The 18,506-nt window shown below is 39.7% G+C and overlaps 1 protein-coding gene across 9 annotated transcripts in view; it reads right to left on the bottom strand.

The window, feature by feature from the left end:
- The window catches only part of birc6 (baculoviral IAP repeat containing 6), a 135,927-nt gene that overhangs the window by 15,447 nt on the left and 101,974 nt on the right, over nt 1-18,506 (bottom strand). For all 9 annotated transcript variants that reach the window (XM_038737598.1, XM_038737605.1, XM_038737601.1 and 6 more), the window contains 4 exons: nt 7,780-8,002; nt 5,967-6,112; nt 2,758-2,868; nt 1,659-1,876 (listed from right to left, as the gene is read on the bottom strand). In XM_038737598.1, coding sequence (XP_038593526.1) covers nt 1,659-1,876; nt 2,758-2,868; nt 5,967-6,112; nt 7,780-8,002 — 698 coding nt within the window. The remainder of the gene's footprint in view (nt 1-1,658; nt 1,877-2,757; nt 2,869-5,966; nt 6,113-7,779; nt 8,003-18,506) is intronic.

Genomic DNA, 18,506 nt, shown 5'->3' with positions numbered 1-18,506 from the left:
GGGCAAATGGCAAAATGGTGCAGACACTCTTTCAGGCTTTTCTACAGCCACAACAATGTAATTAACCACAAGGCCAAAGGGTGAAATTAGCAGAGAGAAAGAGACCAGCTCTATCTGCAGTCCACATGGCATTTGTAGCAAAAACTATTTATTTCCTCACTAAATGAGATCAGCTCATTAATCAAAGAAACACAAGCACTTAAAAAACTGTTAACTGGGACAGCTTCCCATTTCTTTTGGTATGGAGAAGATGTGTTTTCAGGGAGCTCCACCTCAACTTCACCTTTTACCTCACCCAAAAGACTTTTCATTTCTACATATCTAGTAGGGTAAACTCTGGTGTGGAATAATTTCAAGACTGAAACCAACTGTGCCACTGTGACAGGACTGGGCTGTTTTGGTACTAATGTAAGGATGCAGACCTTTTTTAATGTCCTACCCCATTCCAGGCTGTGATTGGTCGGTTCACAGAAAGTGACATTGACGAGCGCATCGGTTTTTGAAAAGTTGAACATGTTTCAAGAAAAGGCACTGATTGCAGCCGCACCTAAACCGTACTTATCTTATCCCTATTGTCTTCTCTCTTCCAGATTCAGCTGTAGTAGACTAACAGAACTGGTATTGAGGATCTAGAGGAGGAGGATGTGGGCTGGAGCATAATCAAAGTGGACCAACGACACATCTCTCTCCCTCTTTTTTTGTATAATGGGTTGCGCTCAAGCGGCCCACAGAGCGACCGGGCCCAATAATATTTCCGGTTTGCACATATCTATTTTAAGGGGCATATGTGAGTGGAGGCCTGGGATGCAGAGGTGAAGTACAAGGATGAGATTTCCACTTCACCAGCCACAGTCCCTTTTTGCTGATGCTCCTTAGGCCATGTTATTCTTGGGGAAAAAGTTAATTTTGGTATGTTTGTAAGAACGTATTTACATAACAAAACAGTGCACTGCTGTGACAGGACTGTTGGCTGTGGGCAAAGATCTTTTCTTTTATACCACAGCTAGTCTAAAATATATTATGGTTGTTCTGCTTTGTGGTAAAATGATAATCTTTTGTGCTTCAAGTTCCTTGTTAAAACTTCGAAATACATGAAAACACTATTACCTCAGCTGCCTAAAGGTTTTGTCATATATACGCTGTTACTACACTGATGTTTGTATGCAGTGATGTGGTCATGGGTTTCTATTTTGCTTCTGACTTTGTTGCTGGTATGCTTCTGCCTTTCTTTACAGAGTTGCTTTGCCGAAATCAAGCTAAACAGATGAGGACTTTGACATTTAGCAAAGGAGGCTTTGCCATTAATAAACTTGTGGGAAGAGAGCCATTTATTAAATGTCACTGGGGGAATGAGTAAGAGCTGTCGATGACAAGTCGTCAAAAACAGCAGACGCAGAAACAAAGTACACAACATACACAAGTGTTCCATCAGCATTACTCAGTTCTAGAGTTTCCATTAACCACAGGGTACAACCCAATACATACCACACAGTACTATGTCACTTTCATGATAATAACATCAACACATTTTACTACAAAATGTACACATCGGTCATCAAAACTAATTAGGAATGACAGTTGCGTGGTTTCACACCACAACAATCGTACTTCGGTGCCCGGCCTAACATAGCTGATAAGAAGTTGAAGTAGTTCTTTACCTTCATGATGTCCAGCCTCTCCTCATCACAGCGGACAAAGACACTGGAGGAGGATGACAAGGGCAAAGAGGTGGACAAGGTGACGGCCTCCTGGGCAAGGCGGCGGGATCGTGCTGCACTGTTTGTATCACTAGCATTCTTCACCTGAGACATGTAGTGGTAGTTGACTTTGAACATCACTTTTCCATCCTCGTCCTCTGAGACCATTTCAAAGGTGTCTGGAAAGAGAGGAGACCAGAGTGTGACTGTCCTGTATAGAAAAGTATCCATTCTCAATTTGATTATCCAGTTAGAGCAAATAATATTAGTTGCCGTAAATAATATCATTAGTTATGAAAATGAATTGATATATACGGTATCTTTTAGTATGTTGTCCAGCACAGATTGAGCCATTATACACATTCTAAACATTTACAGTTAAATTTTCTTTTAGATGGTCTATGAGCCCATATTTCAGTTAACTTATTGGCTGACTTATTTCATTGAGCCATTTCTGAAATGAAAAGAGAGGAACCAACTCATCAGTTCCATCTAACTAAGCATGCAGCCTCCAACATGTCCAACAACGTCTTTATCACCTTCACAAAAAAAACACACATCCCCAGTACTGTGAATGCACTGATCCAATTAAAAGTGTTGTCATAGTCTAGCCCTCACTCTGCCTTGAGTTTTCTATTTCTATTCTGTCTGTAACAACAGTGTTTACAGTCAAGTCACTTACAATTATGACAAGACATCAAGCTGCTTACAAAACAAATTACAACACAGCAAGACCAGTGTAATTAATCATGACATGGCTGAATGCAGAGTGATGGGCAAGAGAATAGGGATGAGCAGGACAGGAACGTGGCCCAAGTCTGCTTCCCTTTCAGAGCTCTGGCATCTGGGCATTATGGATCATATCAGCCAGGAGATGCGGACAGGAGAGTGTGTGACTGGGAAAGGGAGTAAGTCTGTAGAGGAATTGAATTATGGTGTTGTTTTTGATGACATGCTGTGTGCAGTGAAACCAACAGGCCAACTGATGCTCCAAAGCATTATCAGCACCCATGTGTAAATGTGTACATGCACGAATCCCAAAGCAAACCGGTAAACTCACCAAACTGCAGCTTCTTCATGGCAGCTACGTATTTTTCCTCTAGAGAGCGTAGAATGGACAGGGGCTTGGGACGACTTGATGCCTTCCTTGAGGACTCCACCAGCTTCCTCTCTGGTAAGGAGGTGGGGGGTTTGGGGTGGGAGCAAAAATCATGAAGATGAGAATAAAAAATCAGCTTCAGAACATCTTCCCTTCTGTAAATCCTGCAAGGCCAGCCTGCCACAGGGCTATTCATCAGAAAAGTCACCTCAGCATGCAACCGGTTGTACTAATCACACGCAGATACAGGCATGCAATAAAGAAGCACTACAGAAAGGCTGGTGGAAACAAATACAACAAAACAATCTTAACTAGAGCTGATGTAAAATTGCTTTTATACAACACGTTTTTCTCAAGTACACGTCTAAATAAAATAAAAAAACAAATTCAAACTAGGCATGGTAAACATCCATCGTAGCTTACAGTTCGACTTCTAGCATGAACTATACCGTAGTTGTGCAGCACACTATTTTCTTGTCTGGGTGTGTTCACTTTAGGTATTACGTCCAAATAAAGTGGTTTAGATAATCTGGTTGAACTATTTTTACAACCTGTCTGACTGCTAGAGGTTCTTGCATTTTGTTGTAGCTGATAACTGTTGGTGTACTCCCACACATCAGCAATTTGTAATGAATTGCACTGTTATAACCTAATGGTGGCCAGAGCTATAAAAATGAAAGGTACTTTCAGAGAGCAAGTGGTTACCACTGCTACCAGCGTAATTTGAACCGACTAACAACCTGTACCATATGACAGAGGCTGCTGCTATCTAAATGTAAATGCTCCGTATTCGTATAGCGCCTTTCTAGTCTTTTCAACCACTACATCGCATTCACCATTCACACACATTCATACACTGGCGGAACAGCCACCAGGGGCAATTTGGGGTTCAGCATCTTGCCCAAGGACACTTTGACATGCAGCCTGGAGGAGCCGAGGATTGAACCGCCGACCTTCCGATCAACGGGCAACCCGCTCTACCTCCTGAGTGACAGCCGCCCCTGTCTACATGCTCTACTCTCAACACAAAGCCAAATACAGTGGTTTGTAACTTATAGTAGAGGAAATGGTCATCAATATGGCATGACTGATATAGCACATTCTAACAACTAATATCATAAAGATGGTTTATTTGTCCCACCTGGATAATCAAACTCTGAAGATTTTGTTGCTAGTTTTATTAGGAGTCCAAGCCCGAGTGGGGCTGGGAACCCACTAATGTAAGTCATCGTGTTTTCCAGTACCAGCAGAGCTGGGAACCCTATTGTAATCATATTCGGGTTTTTTTCTTCTGTAAAGAAAAACTCTGCAGCCTAGATGGTAACTGCTACAGACACAAAACTCATAGGGTAGGTCCAGGTCCCATCAATGACCTCAGGCGCAAAAATTTCCACGCTTCCACGTCTAGGGAGCGCTATAAGCAAGGTCAACGCATTTGGGCTTGGAACTCTCGGATACGTAGGCGCATATAAATAATTCTATATCCACGCGTTCGTGGGATCGAACTGTATCTCGTGGTATAGGCCACGCCCATTCCTGCCTATAATAACCCCCGCCCACCCAAAATCGCAAAAACTGAAAAACCTATTAACTCCTCCGAAGCTGCAAGTCTAATCGCTACCAAACTTGGCACGGACAATCTCTGGACCAAGCTGAGAAAAGTTTGTAGAGGAAATATCTTAGGAATGGCCGATGAAATTTGGTGTCAATTGACCTCTAGGTGGCGCTATTAATCGTATGTCAAATAACACTCCCATAGACATACATTCATTTTATATCTCCGTAGTCACTAGTCCCTTTAATTTCAAACTCTCGTCGTTTATTCACCACGGGCCTCCAAAGCCACGGCAGGGCGCCCGGGTCGACTCACGTGGCCTCTGCAAGACAAGGGGCGCGGCAGGTGCAGGGGGGCTTGGACCCCAGTAGATGTTATTATTTATTTATTTTTTTTAGATTTCTCCACTGTAGGTGAAGAGGTGTATATGAATATATTCTTAGAACTTGGGCCCTGTTTACACCTGGCATTAAAGGATATTTCTGCTCATTTACAGATCTATGTTTTTATTCTGGGACTACCCTGGATAAGCCTGAAGGATTGATAATTAAAATAAAATAGAAAATCCCTTTAAGCAGCCCCTCAAGTTTATTAAAATGTATCCAACTTTTTACAGCTGCGCGTCACATGACGGACCATGCCACCACAGAATTTTCTGTAAATAAAGTACATTATATATCTGTCAAAGCCCTCCTTTTGCAAGCTCCACACCTCACAACTGTGTGTGATTCCTGAGGCCTTCTCAGATGGATTACTTTATGTTAAGTGACGTGCCATTGATCTTCATCTGTACCCCGTATCCCACACACACACACACACACACACACACACACTTCCACCACATGTAAAAGCATTCACTACCCTAAGTGGGGGATAATTAGTATTGTGTGCTGTGTAGCAACAAGGTAATGGGGTAGGTTTAATGTTCCATCATGCTTTCTAAAGTTGACTAAAGGCTAGAAGAATTTCCTCTCTTTCTTTATTTCTCCATGTACAAAACAAGCAAAGACATTTGCACTTTAAACATGACAAGACCTCTGGATTAGAAAGTCCATTCTACATACCAACTACATTAGAGGAAGATTTAGTGGTTGAGTTTGACCTGTATCTTGAGACTGTTTGGTCAAGTTCAACTTTCAAGAACAGGCCAACAGCATCCTTCATTAAGATTAAATTGTCAGGCTGCACTCAATCACAGCTGGGGGAATTCAGACTTTTTGGTCAGCTAAACTTGGAGACCCATTTTCTTGTCCTTGTACCAAATTGGTACGACACAGACAACAGATGAGGGTGTGAGAGAAAAATGGTGAGAGAGATACAGGAGAGCTAGGATCTGCTCAAATCATTCAGATCTAGTTAAGAAAAGGGAAATGAAAATACTGGATGCCAGCCAACTGGTGACAGAAAAAGTAGACTTGTTTTTGTTTGAATGTTAAAGCTTCACATTTCTGATTTAAAAACCCAAACTCAAAACACATTTTACATGAAACTGGGTTTGTGTTGTGTTCAAATATACTGATATAAATATGTATCACTGTTAAATTATAGTCTTCAGGCTATGATGCAAATCAACATTGTTTGGCAATAAAGACGTGTGTGTGTCTTGTATACATACCCTGGTTGGCCTGCCGTAGGCTGGTAGTAGCAGCGTAGACTATCTCAGCTGTCCTCTGGATGTCAGGAACCAGCAGAGTCAAACCCTCAGGCTCTGGATCTGAGGGATCTGTCTTCACAACACCTTTACTCTTATCTTTCTTTGACCTGGAACACACATAAATATATTCAGCCATAATATAATACTGGGTGCTGTTTGATAACTTGGATTTTACTTGGATTATTTAAAAAGGTAAACTGTTTTCCCTTTAAGTTTCCAAAGGACACTGTAGCACTCTTTGGGGATTATATTACACATTGAAGGTTCTAGACTGGCTGAGACAATCCCACATGATCAGTCTCCCTGACTGGCCATTTGCCCTCAGGCAATCTTCCATTAAAGCTTCAGCATGTGAGATCAAGTACAAGTGTGTGTTCAAGGTTTTCTACGCCTCAGTGTTCCTGTGTGTGTGTGTGTGCGCGTGCTATAAACCTGGGATGTGATATCTGCAGGCATTTCATGCTCTGAACAAGCCTAATATCATCAAAACACATCAGGAGAATGCCCTTGTGTTCCAGAGATTGGTAATGCGTTATCATATACTATATTGACTCATTACATGTATTAACTAGCGATGCCCTGAGCTAGTCTGCAACAGGATCAGGGTTGATAAAGGGCATTAAGTAGTGTCAGACACCACTGAAGGAAAGGAAATGCAGAGCTGTTCTTCTGTCAAACACATCTAACTTGAAATGTAAATTTTACATCAAGGCTCAATAGATAGGGCTGTCAAACTACCTATAAGTAAAAGTAAAGTAAAATTAGAAATACAATTTTTAATTAAGTTTAACTAGAAGAAACATGGCAACTTCCATGTAAGGGGACCCGCGGTGTTTGTAGAGGGAAATGGCTCATTATTATTATGGAAGGTCTTTATACACCACTGAAAACCATCTTAATTTAATTTTAAGACCTTTGAAGACTTAAGAAGGCATGAAAACCCTGACTTTGACATGTATGTGTACAGTGTGTATGCGTGTATGTATGTGTTGTCAAAGAGCTAACAGGATCAGTCAGTGAGGGCCATGAACTCACTCATCTGAACACTGTGGATTTCTCTGGAGAGACTAAAGCATTTTCCTGCCATAATAAAACACTGTACATGTTTCCCTGGCCATCTCCAGAAGCAGCTTAGTGACTGAATCTCAATGCGTCCTCAATGCCTCTTGGGGTACATTCACATCACCCAGGTGCATTTTAATGCCAAGTTTGAACAGGGCTATAGATGTAAAAATTCCCAGTTCAGCAGTATTGCAGAGAAGAGAAGAGTGAATGAGGTCTGTAAGTGAGTTCATGGCTAGATCAAAGTATTAAATTAGACATAACTCCTAATGTATGAAGTCAGTTCTAGCTCAAAAGATTATTATATGTATGTTTGACTATACACCTTTAAGTACTATTAGGGCTGGGCGATATGGTCAAAAATGTTATCACAATAAAAAAAATTGATAACTAATTATTAAATAATTATCAGGATAAATGTCAAATCATTATTTCATTAAAGTTTAAAGGCTGATGTTTGCTCCTGAGTGAAAGTTGAAGAAACCAGATTTTTTTAGTTAATTGTGGTTTTAAACTATTCTCTATGGTCAGAACAAACACTTGATGCCAAACAGTGGATCACTACACAAATCTGAGGTAGAACAACTGTATCATTATTGTTTTATTGCCCAGCCTTAAGTACAGTGTAACATTTGGGTTCTATATTTAAGATTTAAATAAGAGAGAAAATAAATTGACCACCATTAAGCTATATGGATTTTCTAAATCTCACCTAAGGCGATTGGTGTATGTGTCCACGCAGGTCTTCATCTTGGCCAGCAGCATCCCAACAGAGGTCTGTCCCTCAGAATGTTCTTCATCCTCTTCCTCCTCGTCCTGCCCTGGGTCTCCGGAGAGAGGCAGCAGCAGAGGAACTAGGGCCGTGCAGGTGGAAATGGCCCTCAGTAGCTCCAGTAGTGCCCGATATAGGGGCACATGGCGTGCCATATCCAGAACTGCAAAGGGACAAGAATGATCCAGTGTTAGATGCTCAAAAGATAGAGGAAGAAAAGGAAGTGTTTTTTTTTCTGAACATCTTAGAACTTTGAAATTCTTAAAACAATACTGAAAATACAAACTGGAAGAGAGACCGAACAGAAGACCCAGTAAGGGATTTTAAAACCACAATCCAATAAGATCTCAAACATCTCTGATTCAGTGTTGAATGAGAATGCTGTGTTCTACCATTGCCAACAACAACACAACTAAAACCAACTTTGTATTCTGTATTAAGAAATAATTCCATAACCAAGCTCATGAAAACATTACAAAAGTGTTTGTCTTAAGGCGTTCAGCTTTCAACGATGAGGGAAGAAAAACTGCAGATTGCTTTGAGATTATAGTGATTGTGGAGCAAGCCAGTGTTGTTGAATCGTAATAGATAAATGGTACTGGAGGTAGCAACCTTGTGAAAGGTGATACTGAAAATGATCAGATTACTAGCAATGGATAAAAAGACAGATGACAAGCTAAGGGCACCCCTGAAGCGTGAAAAGCACCTCCAGGGTGTAGGTTGGTCTCTTCCCAAAATGGGCCACAGCCATAATGTAGGAGGAAGCCGTGAGTAAGAATGCTTTCACACCAAACCTTTTTGGGTCTATCAAACAAACCCTGGTATGTTTGCTGGGTTAGTGCGGTTAGTTTGGGCTGCTGTGAAAACTGTCAATTGAACACTGGTGTGGACAAACAACTGCACCGAGACCGCTGGAAAAGGGTGCATATTTATGCAAATCATTTGGTAACCAGGTATAAAAAGTGTGGATATTGTCCCAGATTAATGGATCAAAATCTGAGCCTGTATTCCCTGTACTTTGTCAGTCCATTAAAAAGCGTGTAACAGCGATCCCAGACTTGACAGACAGACTTGATTTTGTTTAATTTGTTTTGCCTTTTGTTTTTAGTTGGTTGCCTGCTTTTAATGTCCGTAGTTCGGTCTCTTATTTGCTTTTCTGTTGTTTTTTGTGAAGCACTTGGTGACGTCTGCTCTTGAAAGATGATAAACATATTATCATTATTTGTTGTTATCAACTTCTGGTGTTGGATGGATATTTACTAGCTAATATTATACAGCAAGTGGCAGCAATAGTGAGGTTCTTTGGATGCAAATTAAGAAGTGGGTAGTCAGTATGAGTAATGTTAACTACACAGTGCATTAACGAAAAAGAAAAAAACAGGACTTTAACAGAATATCCAAGGAAAAGCACTTCCCAGTGGTGGCTACACTGGTTGCCAGGTGAAGTCCAGAAAGAAGTGTTTCAGAAATGTCCACTTAGAAATGAAGATGACAGCACAATAAAAAACCCCAATGTATTTTAATAGAGAATAGGGAAATCTTTAGGGATATGTAACGTAAGAAAAAAGGGTAATAATTTCTAAATAATAAATGGGAACTGAGTTGTATATATCTGAAGAACAAGACTAAGAGTCTGCAACCATGCTGTGTGAGGTTGTATAGGCTCAAAGCGGTTATTTGATCTAAATTCTAACATGCTCACAGTGACAATTCTACTTGCTGATGTTGCAGGGAAAGTTTACTAAGCAAATAAAGAAATGTCTTGAATTCTGACCAAATATTAAAACAGACAAAAAAAACAACAACAATCTAACTATGCAGCCTACTTAACCATGGTAGAAGCACAAAAATCAAGGACAGCCTAACAAATTAACAAAATTAGAACAAGTCAGCAAAATGCTCTGATTCTGAAATGCTCCATGTGAGATATATAGCCTGCACAGAACGGAACGGACCGGGCTCACAGAGAGCTGTTATCTGCAGTTGAAGCACACAAAAAGACAAATTAACAACACGTCAACAATGTGGGGCAGGCTGAACGCCCGCTGCAAGTTCCATTTTAAAACGATTAATCCTTCAGCCCTAGTCTATCAAAAAAGTGATGGGTTGACTATCCCATAAATACATATAAACGTACCGTAAAACTGTGAATAATAGCCCGGGCTTTTATTTGCTATAATCACTGAATTGACCCTGCCTATATTTGGGACAGGCCTTTAATTCCTTTTGCAAAAAACTGAACCAACTATGAAAACAGTATAAATATTACTTGCATAAAAACGATCAAATAATATCAAATACGCGTCATTCATTTGATCCCGCTCCGACAGACGGCTTATGCACTTTTATTTTGTAGGCAGCAACGTAACGAAAACAAACATACCCAACAACAGGGTGCAGGATGAGAGAAGTGTGGCAGAAGTTAGCAGACAGAGAGCGACGGACTTCACATGACAGGAATTATGACTTGGATTCATTTTTCATGAAAAGCTGCTTTGATTCTTTTGACCGGTGGACCCTTACAGACTAAAGGAAAATACATCATCAAGGAACGGACACATTCGGACTTAACGAGCGCTTCAGAGGTAACAGGAGCCGGCCCTTTGTTTTCTCATCTCTTACACCATGCCAGTTACACCGGTAAATCTACATTAATTAACTTTGGCTCGTTTCCGTTAAATGAACTGAACGATTGAATTGTGGAGAATCTAACCGATCTAACGATGTGCAGCATGTCCACACTGACATATTGATCATCCCTTTAAACATTAATATTTCTATTAACGATCTAAGCAGCTTAGAAGCAGCTAAAGCGGGCGACCCGGCGGGGTTTAAGAGGTTTTATACATCCAAAGAACTTCTATAAAAACTAGACCAGGCGTTTAATGGAGACCTGCGTTTATTTGTCAAAATGTGTTCCCACACCAGGCCAGTAAATGGAGTAGGCAGCTGCTTGGGATTTGCTATTAAATGAAGTTTTACGATATACATTTACCATCCCTAGACCCTTGTGTATCGTCATCATTTTAGTCCTTGGAGTAATCCTTACAAAGCCTGATGATACCAAGTTACTATAAGAAAGAGGACAGGGTTTAGAAACAGGCTGGCTTGTGTCATTTGCAAAACAAAATCAGAAAAAACAAATGCTATCCAAGACATAGTGGTGTTTTTTTTTTTTTAGAAATCGTTTGTCAGTGGCATCAAGCAGCACTTCAATCAAATCCAAGGGTCTGTTGAGACAGTGAAGTAAGCATGTGGAGGTACTTGTGCATCATGTGCCTCTAAGTGTCAGTGTCGTTTGTGGCTCCCCGACTGTTTTACATTTATATTAAAATTCACAACTACCTACTGTCCTTCCCCCAGTATCTGCCCAACACTGACCTCCCAGGGCTTTAATCTGGTTTCAGATCCTTTAACCAGTGTCTCTGGATGACACCTAGCATGGAATCCCAATCCTTTCCAGATATGTAATTCCATCTATGTAATTACTGTGAGCATGTGTGTAACTCAATAGAATTCCTCCTCCTGCTCTGTGTCAATGTCAACGATTTCCCCTACACTGTGCTTAATAAATACCAACCCTCTACAAAAAGAGGAAATAATAAAAAGGAAGGGGCAGCACTTCAACAAACACTTTTTAGATACAGGTCAACAAATGGGTATTGAACAAGGCTAGATGGACAATCGCACAGCCTTTATTCTCCCTTTTTACTTTTTTCCCTATTTTTCAGACATTGGAAAACTTCTGCTGTAGTGAAATTTATACTACACAAAACTATTCAAAGTATATAAACTAATGAATTTGCTCTTTAAATGTAACAAATGTTTATCTTAAAGAGGTGGTATTATAAAGGAGAGGGAAAAAGTCACAAAGCAGAATATGACCTCTTTAAAATGATCACCTCAAAATTGTTGTTTATCATTTAATATTTGCACTCTGCACATTTGTTTTTACGCTAGCAGTGTAGTTATCGCTGGCAATGTTGGTCCATCAGCCATTCATGGTCCCCCCAGTGGATGAATCCTAATGACTTTGGTAGTTCAAAGTTTTCATTAAACGCCACGATGAGCTTGACATATTTGTTTTTGAGTGAAATCTCTCTGTATGGATTGCCATAATATTTGGTACAGACATTCATAGCCACCAGAGGATAATACCGAATGACCATTGGTGATCTAGTGCCTCAAGATTGTAAATGTGTCTACTTCATACTAGAGGATGGACTGGCACTCATTTTTGTACTGCCATTTATGGTTCCCAGACAATGTATCAAAATGACTTTGGTCATCCCCTGACTTTTCATTTAGTGCCTGTAGTTGGATGACAATTTTAGATTCCAGTGAAATCTCTCAAGAACTATACGATTGACTGCAAGAACTTTGGTATAGTCCTCCATCTTCCACACAAGATAAATTGTAACACCTTAACACCACTAAAATGTGCACTAGGGCTGTCGACCGCAACAACCACAATGTTCACACTTCTTGCTTTACACTTAAGTGCCTGTTAAACTAATAAATTAGGGCTTCAAAAATTCCACAAGCGTATCGAGCACTGTAACGGTTCAAGGATGGATTGCTATGGGCTGTACAGGACCTGACTTCAGACTTGGAAGCTTTAAGTGTTGCCGTGTTCTACGTTGTTTTACTGTTTATTTTGTAGGTTCGCTAACTTGGTGTTGTTGGACTAATTTTGAAATACTGAGACAGTCAAGAGAAACTGAATGGTCTCATTTGAAGCTCACTAAGTAACAAGCGTAGTGTGTTGGATGCCTGCAGCTGTTTTTCATGTTGCTTTCTGTGGAACTTTAGTTACAACGTTACCTCAGCACAGTTGTTAATTGTTAAAGTTGAATGGAAGCCCATTCTTCTCTGCACCAGTGTGTGTGTTGCTGCGGTATGTAAATGCCCTGAAGGTAACGATATAGCTAACGTTAAGCGCGAAAAAAACATGCTCAAACTATAGGAATGATTTTGCTCGGCAAAGCTGTGTAACTTTGACTAGCACACAGCAGCTAGCTTGCTCAGACCACAAAGCTGCTGTTAGCGGGTCGCTGTGCAGTGAGGTGGGATCCACAGACACATTTACTACGCAAAATGGCCCAAAACAAAACAAAAATGGCAATACCACATACATTGTGGCTGAGCCACAACAAATCACCACGGGGAAATTACTTCATTGCGAAAGTCCTTATGTGCACTTTCGAATGTTGTTTTAGTCCCCTCTTTCTGACTAATCATTCAAGTTCAACTTGGTGGTGGTACACAAAACTTGATCCAATGAAGTAAGTTTAAAGCTCAAACCCAGGGGCAGGAAGGACGCTTGCTTTGCACTATGAATTGATGACACTAAGGGTGAGAACAATGTATCTGATCAACATCGGGGCTTTTTAAGTTGAACTCTCTTGGGATAAACAATACAAGTTTGTCAAATGAGGCATGTATCAAACAGTCAAGTTAAAATCCAAGAGTACATCTGGTGATTCAATTAAACTTTCATCAAATGCAGTTTTGTATCCCACTGCACTTCAACAACTCTCTACTACTAAAAAATTTAAAAGAAATATAAAAAAAAATCATTTGCACTGACTTTCCCTGTCTTGTAAATAACATTCTCATAAAATTCAAAAAACAAGTAAGGAAAGCATAAGGAGAAATATCAGAGCCTGTTCTCCTCTCAGCTTCAGGACAAGCAGCAGCCCAGAGAGGCTGGACATCCATCCCAGTTATGACTATCTTGGTAGTGCTGACCTGCACTCATTGTTACGAATAGCGAGCCTCCAGTGTCTGTGATTTAGGGCCTTCTGGGGGCCGTACAGACCTGGGTGCTGCATGTAACCGGGTTGGATGCTCAGGCTGATTAATAGTTAATGGGGGCGCCTAGATCTGAATGGGAGCGCTTGCAATGAGTTAGCGTGGCATATGTAAGGGTAGCTTGCAATAAAGGCACTAATGTTGGATTCTAATGTCTCCCTGGTGGTCACTGTAGACTCACCTGTGTGCTCAGCAAAAATACTGTGACAGGAAGTTGCATTTCAAACACACACACCCAAATTGCCTTTATTTAACTCATTGAGATTAAAAATCTCTTTTCCAAGAGCTGCAGCACAATTAACAAGGTTGCAGACATTAAAACATATAACAATTTAATTACACAGATGTATATACAGATGGGTGGCAGTTTATAGGAAAAACATGAATAAATGAGTGTAGAAAAAGCAAATGCAGATGGTTCCATACAAGGGGTAACTGAATGGTTTGGTGACAAGTGAGAATAATTTATGTCACTGCTGCATATATCTTCCACCGCACCCTGTTCTCCGTCTGTGTTGTCGCGAAGTTTCAGAGTGACAGACACAGAGCATCCCCATAACCATAGTAACCCACTCTCACTCCTACCTAGGAGAGGAGAGGGAGAGACGCTGACTGAGATTACTCTGAGCAGCATGCAGGGGAATACATTAGCCTACAACATAACAGACAGCTGGATATTTCTCACTTTCCCCTAACTCTTAATAATGTAAATATCGTGCATACCCACACACCTTTATATTTGTCTTTATTTTTCATATTTATACTATTATATTTATATACTCTTTATCTATCTACCTTTGACAAGTGCAACTGTGACAAAAGAATTTCCCCTTGGGGATCAATAAAGTATTTCTGATTCTGATATTCGGCATAACAAAAAAGCTTGGCAGTGGATCAAACCACTGTGAGGCATATGAGAGGAGGACATAATCTTACACATTGGACTCGTAGTAGAGAACAAGAGCTGGTTACCGGTTGTATCAAATACATCGACTAAACGCTTACTGACAACAGTGGGTATATTTTAATTTTTGGATCAAAATTATTCCTAGGGACAATTCAGTAGTCTCTGGATATTGGTAGGTACATGTCCCTACTAAATTATACGCCCTTGTTTGATGAGCATGAACATTAAGTGAATCCTTTGCTTAAGACTTGCCTAATGTCATTAGATCTCAACCCAGCCGAACACCTATGGAGATACGGAGCACTAGGTAAACCATAAGACCCACTGAGGTCAACTTCTCCCTTACTGATTTTCTATGGAGCATGAGAGAATTGCTTTGCCACTGGAACTGAAATGATCTCACAAATTAGCGCTCACCCATACAGTACCAAATTACAGTACCAACATTGTCGTTGGTACCCAAAATTCACGCCCGCAGGAGAAAACCAATGCAAGAGATGCCAACATTGCAGAAAGATAAATAAAATGTAAAGGTCTTCTTTTGAATAATCACTTTTGACCAAATAAGTACAAAAGTCAAAACAAACACCAATGTCAAGCATATTGATTTCTTGAATTAATTTTAATCTTTTCTAGACAACATTTATCTAAACAGTAGGTCTTCCTCTGGAAGCATGAAAAGCAAAAGATAAGACACAAATGGAAATGACACACTAACACCACCAGAAGCAATGGGAACCTCAGATATTTGTCAGTTTATGGAGGTGAACTTGTGGAAATTCTAGAAGGTTGGAATTATGAATGTTACACAGTGGAATTACTGCTCCTGTTGTTCACCAACACACATCCAGGGGGAACAGGGTCTCTAAGGAATGCCAGGCCAGCCTGTCTGTCTGTCCTTTCCTCTTAGCATGTGGGTGACAGCTGAGTGATGGCAGTGTAGTACTGAGGTTTGAGTCCAGTCTGGCAAATCAGTTGATGCTGCTGGAACTGGCACCAACTGTGTTGTATTAAATACAATAATATTATATAATATTATAATACGGGTAGGTCAAATCAAGCAATCTGTTGGTTCATAGTAGTGATATAATGAGCGTATAGTGAGTGATATTTATGAGCGTTATAATCTGAGCTTCATTGAGGTCTCGGCTATTGCTTTTATAAAATGGTTACCAAGTATGGCAAAAAGAAAGTAGGCTAACTCCAATTAACAGATATTTCTTTATGAATACAAGAAGTAGTCGCACCAGGCTGCCAGTACGCTACATAGCACATGACGGTTGCTAAGCAACATACATCAAAGGCTAGATTAGTACTATTTATTTATATAAAACGGGTAGCTCAAGTCAAGCAATTTGATTGGTTCATAGTAGCTGAACAACACCCCTTAACTGTGATATAATAAGCGTATACCACAGCCTGTGGTGAGCTATTGCTTAAATATTTGTGATTAAGGCTTATACAGTACATGCTAAAGTATCAGGTATACTATAATGGCAGCCTGGCAAGTAGTTTCTGACCTATTTACTTGAGCCTGATGAAGGTAGAATAGCCATAAATGTTTGGTGACTAAAGCATAGTATGAACAAGCATTGTTTGACATATTTTAATTTTGATAGCCTAGAAGGTGCTAACAGATTACACACAAAATATTCACCCTTTTCTGTTCCATAATAAACAAAAAATATATAGATATGTGGACACAGCAGTAAAGGGATTTTGTAAGCAAACCCATAAGTTAGTTTTACCCCCTGTTATGAGCAAATCATGACATGGATGTTATGTATCTTTACTGTGTACTGTCTAATAAAGTTTATATCCTTTGAGACTGCTCAGCTGTAGAAGGACAACAACATCTCATCTTGGTACTGCATGGTCAAATAGTTCAAACCTAGAAACAGCACTAATAATCAACCACAGAAATTCTGCATTGCTATCAAATGTCAAACAGAGAAATTCTAATTAACCCCCTGTTCTCTCCTCACAACTCCTGTCTTACTGTTCATCCAATGTAGCGCCTATTCTGCCCCTTGTCCCTTGTGAAGAAGGGAAGAGCACTGTAGTTACAGCTTAAAGACAGACGTTTGGTATTTTGCTGGGGTATAAGATGGGGGAGGGCACATCCACATAGACAGGGAACTGGTTTAGAAATAGACACCTGTGTGCTGTTAATTAATGAGGTAGTGCCACATCAGGGCTAAGAAGTAAGAAAACCTGGGATATAAAAAACACATTCATATCTATATTTGAACTGATATTTAGATTAGAGAGACAATCACAGCTAATAGCAGAGAATCAGTTTAGGGGGACAGGATCCCTGCTGCCAAAAATGTTTCAATAACCCACATTGCCTATTAGGGCTGCACAATTAATCGAGATTTTATCAAAATCGCAATAAGGCCAACTGCAATATCCAAATAGCAAATTGCAATTCTTTGATGAAGGTAAAAGTGCTGCCTACAAATCTTGTTCTCCAGATGTGAGAAAACAAGTTTGTTTGGTACAGACAACCAAGAAACGTCACATCATTGTGATTTTAATGTTTTATCAGTGAAAATGAAAACCGCGATTCAAAAATGGTCATTCCCTCTAACTATGAATCATTTCGCAAATCGTAATATCTGTATCTGTAAATAATTGCATATAAATTTTTTAATTTATTGTGCAGCCCTTGAACCTATAAAATGGATGCAATGTAAAATACCTCTGCTCAGATTAAGCTTTTCTTCAGTGGAACACCACTAGTCATTTCAAAGCAGCTCATAACTCAGCTCCTGGGACCATCGCCTATTTCTAATGAGGCTAGCGGCAAAACATTGAGGCTTGCTAGTGTAAAATGAGCACACTTGATAATTGCCCTTAATTGGCTGGTGCTGCAATTGTGCGTGGGTGAGCGATGAGAATGTGTTCATAAAGCATCTCAGTGTTTCCTAATACACTGCTGCAATCATTTAAGGAAACTAAAGAAGACGTTAAAGAAAAAAGATGCATGAGCTATTACAAGGCGTTGAACCATTTTGGTTCCGTCTCAAGGTGGTGTGGGGTTGAGATCGGAGTAGGGGTGAGCAATATTGACAGAAAATGAAATCTGGATTTTTTTTCTGGGATTTTGTCGATAATTATTACACAATATTTGGCATCTTTCAAAAATGTGTTTGTAAAAGTTTAATATTGTATTAGCTTGCTCCAGTTAAAGGTTCAGTGTGTAATATATCTGAGGATCTATTGACAGAAATGCAATATAATATCCATAACTATGTTTTCAGTGGTGTATAAAGACCTTACATAATGAATCGTTATGTGTTTATTAGCTTAGAACGAGCCATTTCTATCTACAAACACTGCGGGTCCTCTTATTTGGAGAAAAAGAAAGAAGAGGCCACCGTAGTTAGGGGTGAGCGGTGACTGAATAATCTGAATTTTTTTCCTCCTTTAAGCTTTATTGCAAAAAGAGGTAAATACAAAAGTGTCAGCTAAATGAATAAATGTACTGTAATGTAAATAAATAAAGTGTACATGGGACATAAAGTAAAAGTATACAGAACAGTATACAAATATAATAAAAGAAGACCATATATTGACAGTTTTCACAGCCTTTTTGTTTTGATTGCCATTAAGAAATATTATTAAGTAAGTAATTTTTTTTTTTTTTTATTTATTTTTTTTTACAGTTGCCGAGTTGTTGACGTCATACACGCAGAAACACAGACAACATGGTTGATGGTAAGAAACTTTTGATTTGTGCATATACATATTTTGCTAACATGTATGGTTTTAATGGTAAATTTGCTGTCCATGTAGAGTTAACTAATGCTAATCCAACACATCTTTGTAGTAGCGTCCATGTTCATTCCACATTCCGACTGAAGAGCACATGTACACACATGCATGCATGAAGCAGTGACTGCACAGACAAGGTGTTTTTGATAGTTTTTTGCAAATTGAG

Source organism: Micropterus salmoides, unplaced genomic scaffold (genome assembly GCF_014851395.1).
Source record: "Micropterus salmoides isolate LMB-PRFRI ecotype aquatic unplaced genomic scaffold, ASM1485139v1 Ms_hic_scaffold_22, whole genome shotgun sequence".
Taxonomy (NCBI): Eukaryota; Metazoa; Chordata; class Actinopteri; order Centrarchiformes; family Centrarchidae; genus Micropterus; species Micropterus salmoides.
This window is presented reverse-complemented; position numbering and strand designations above follow the sequence as displayed.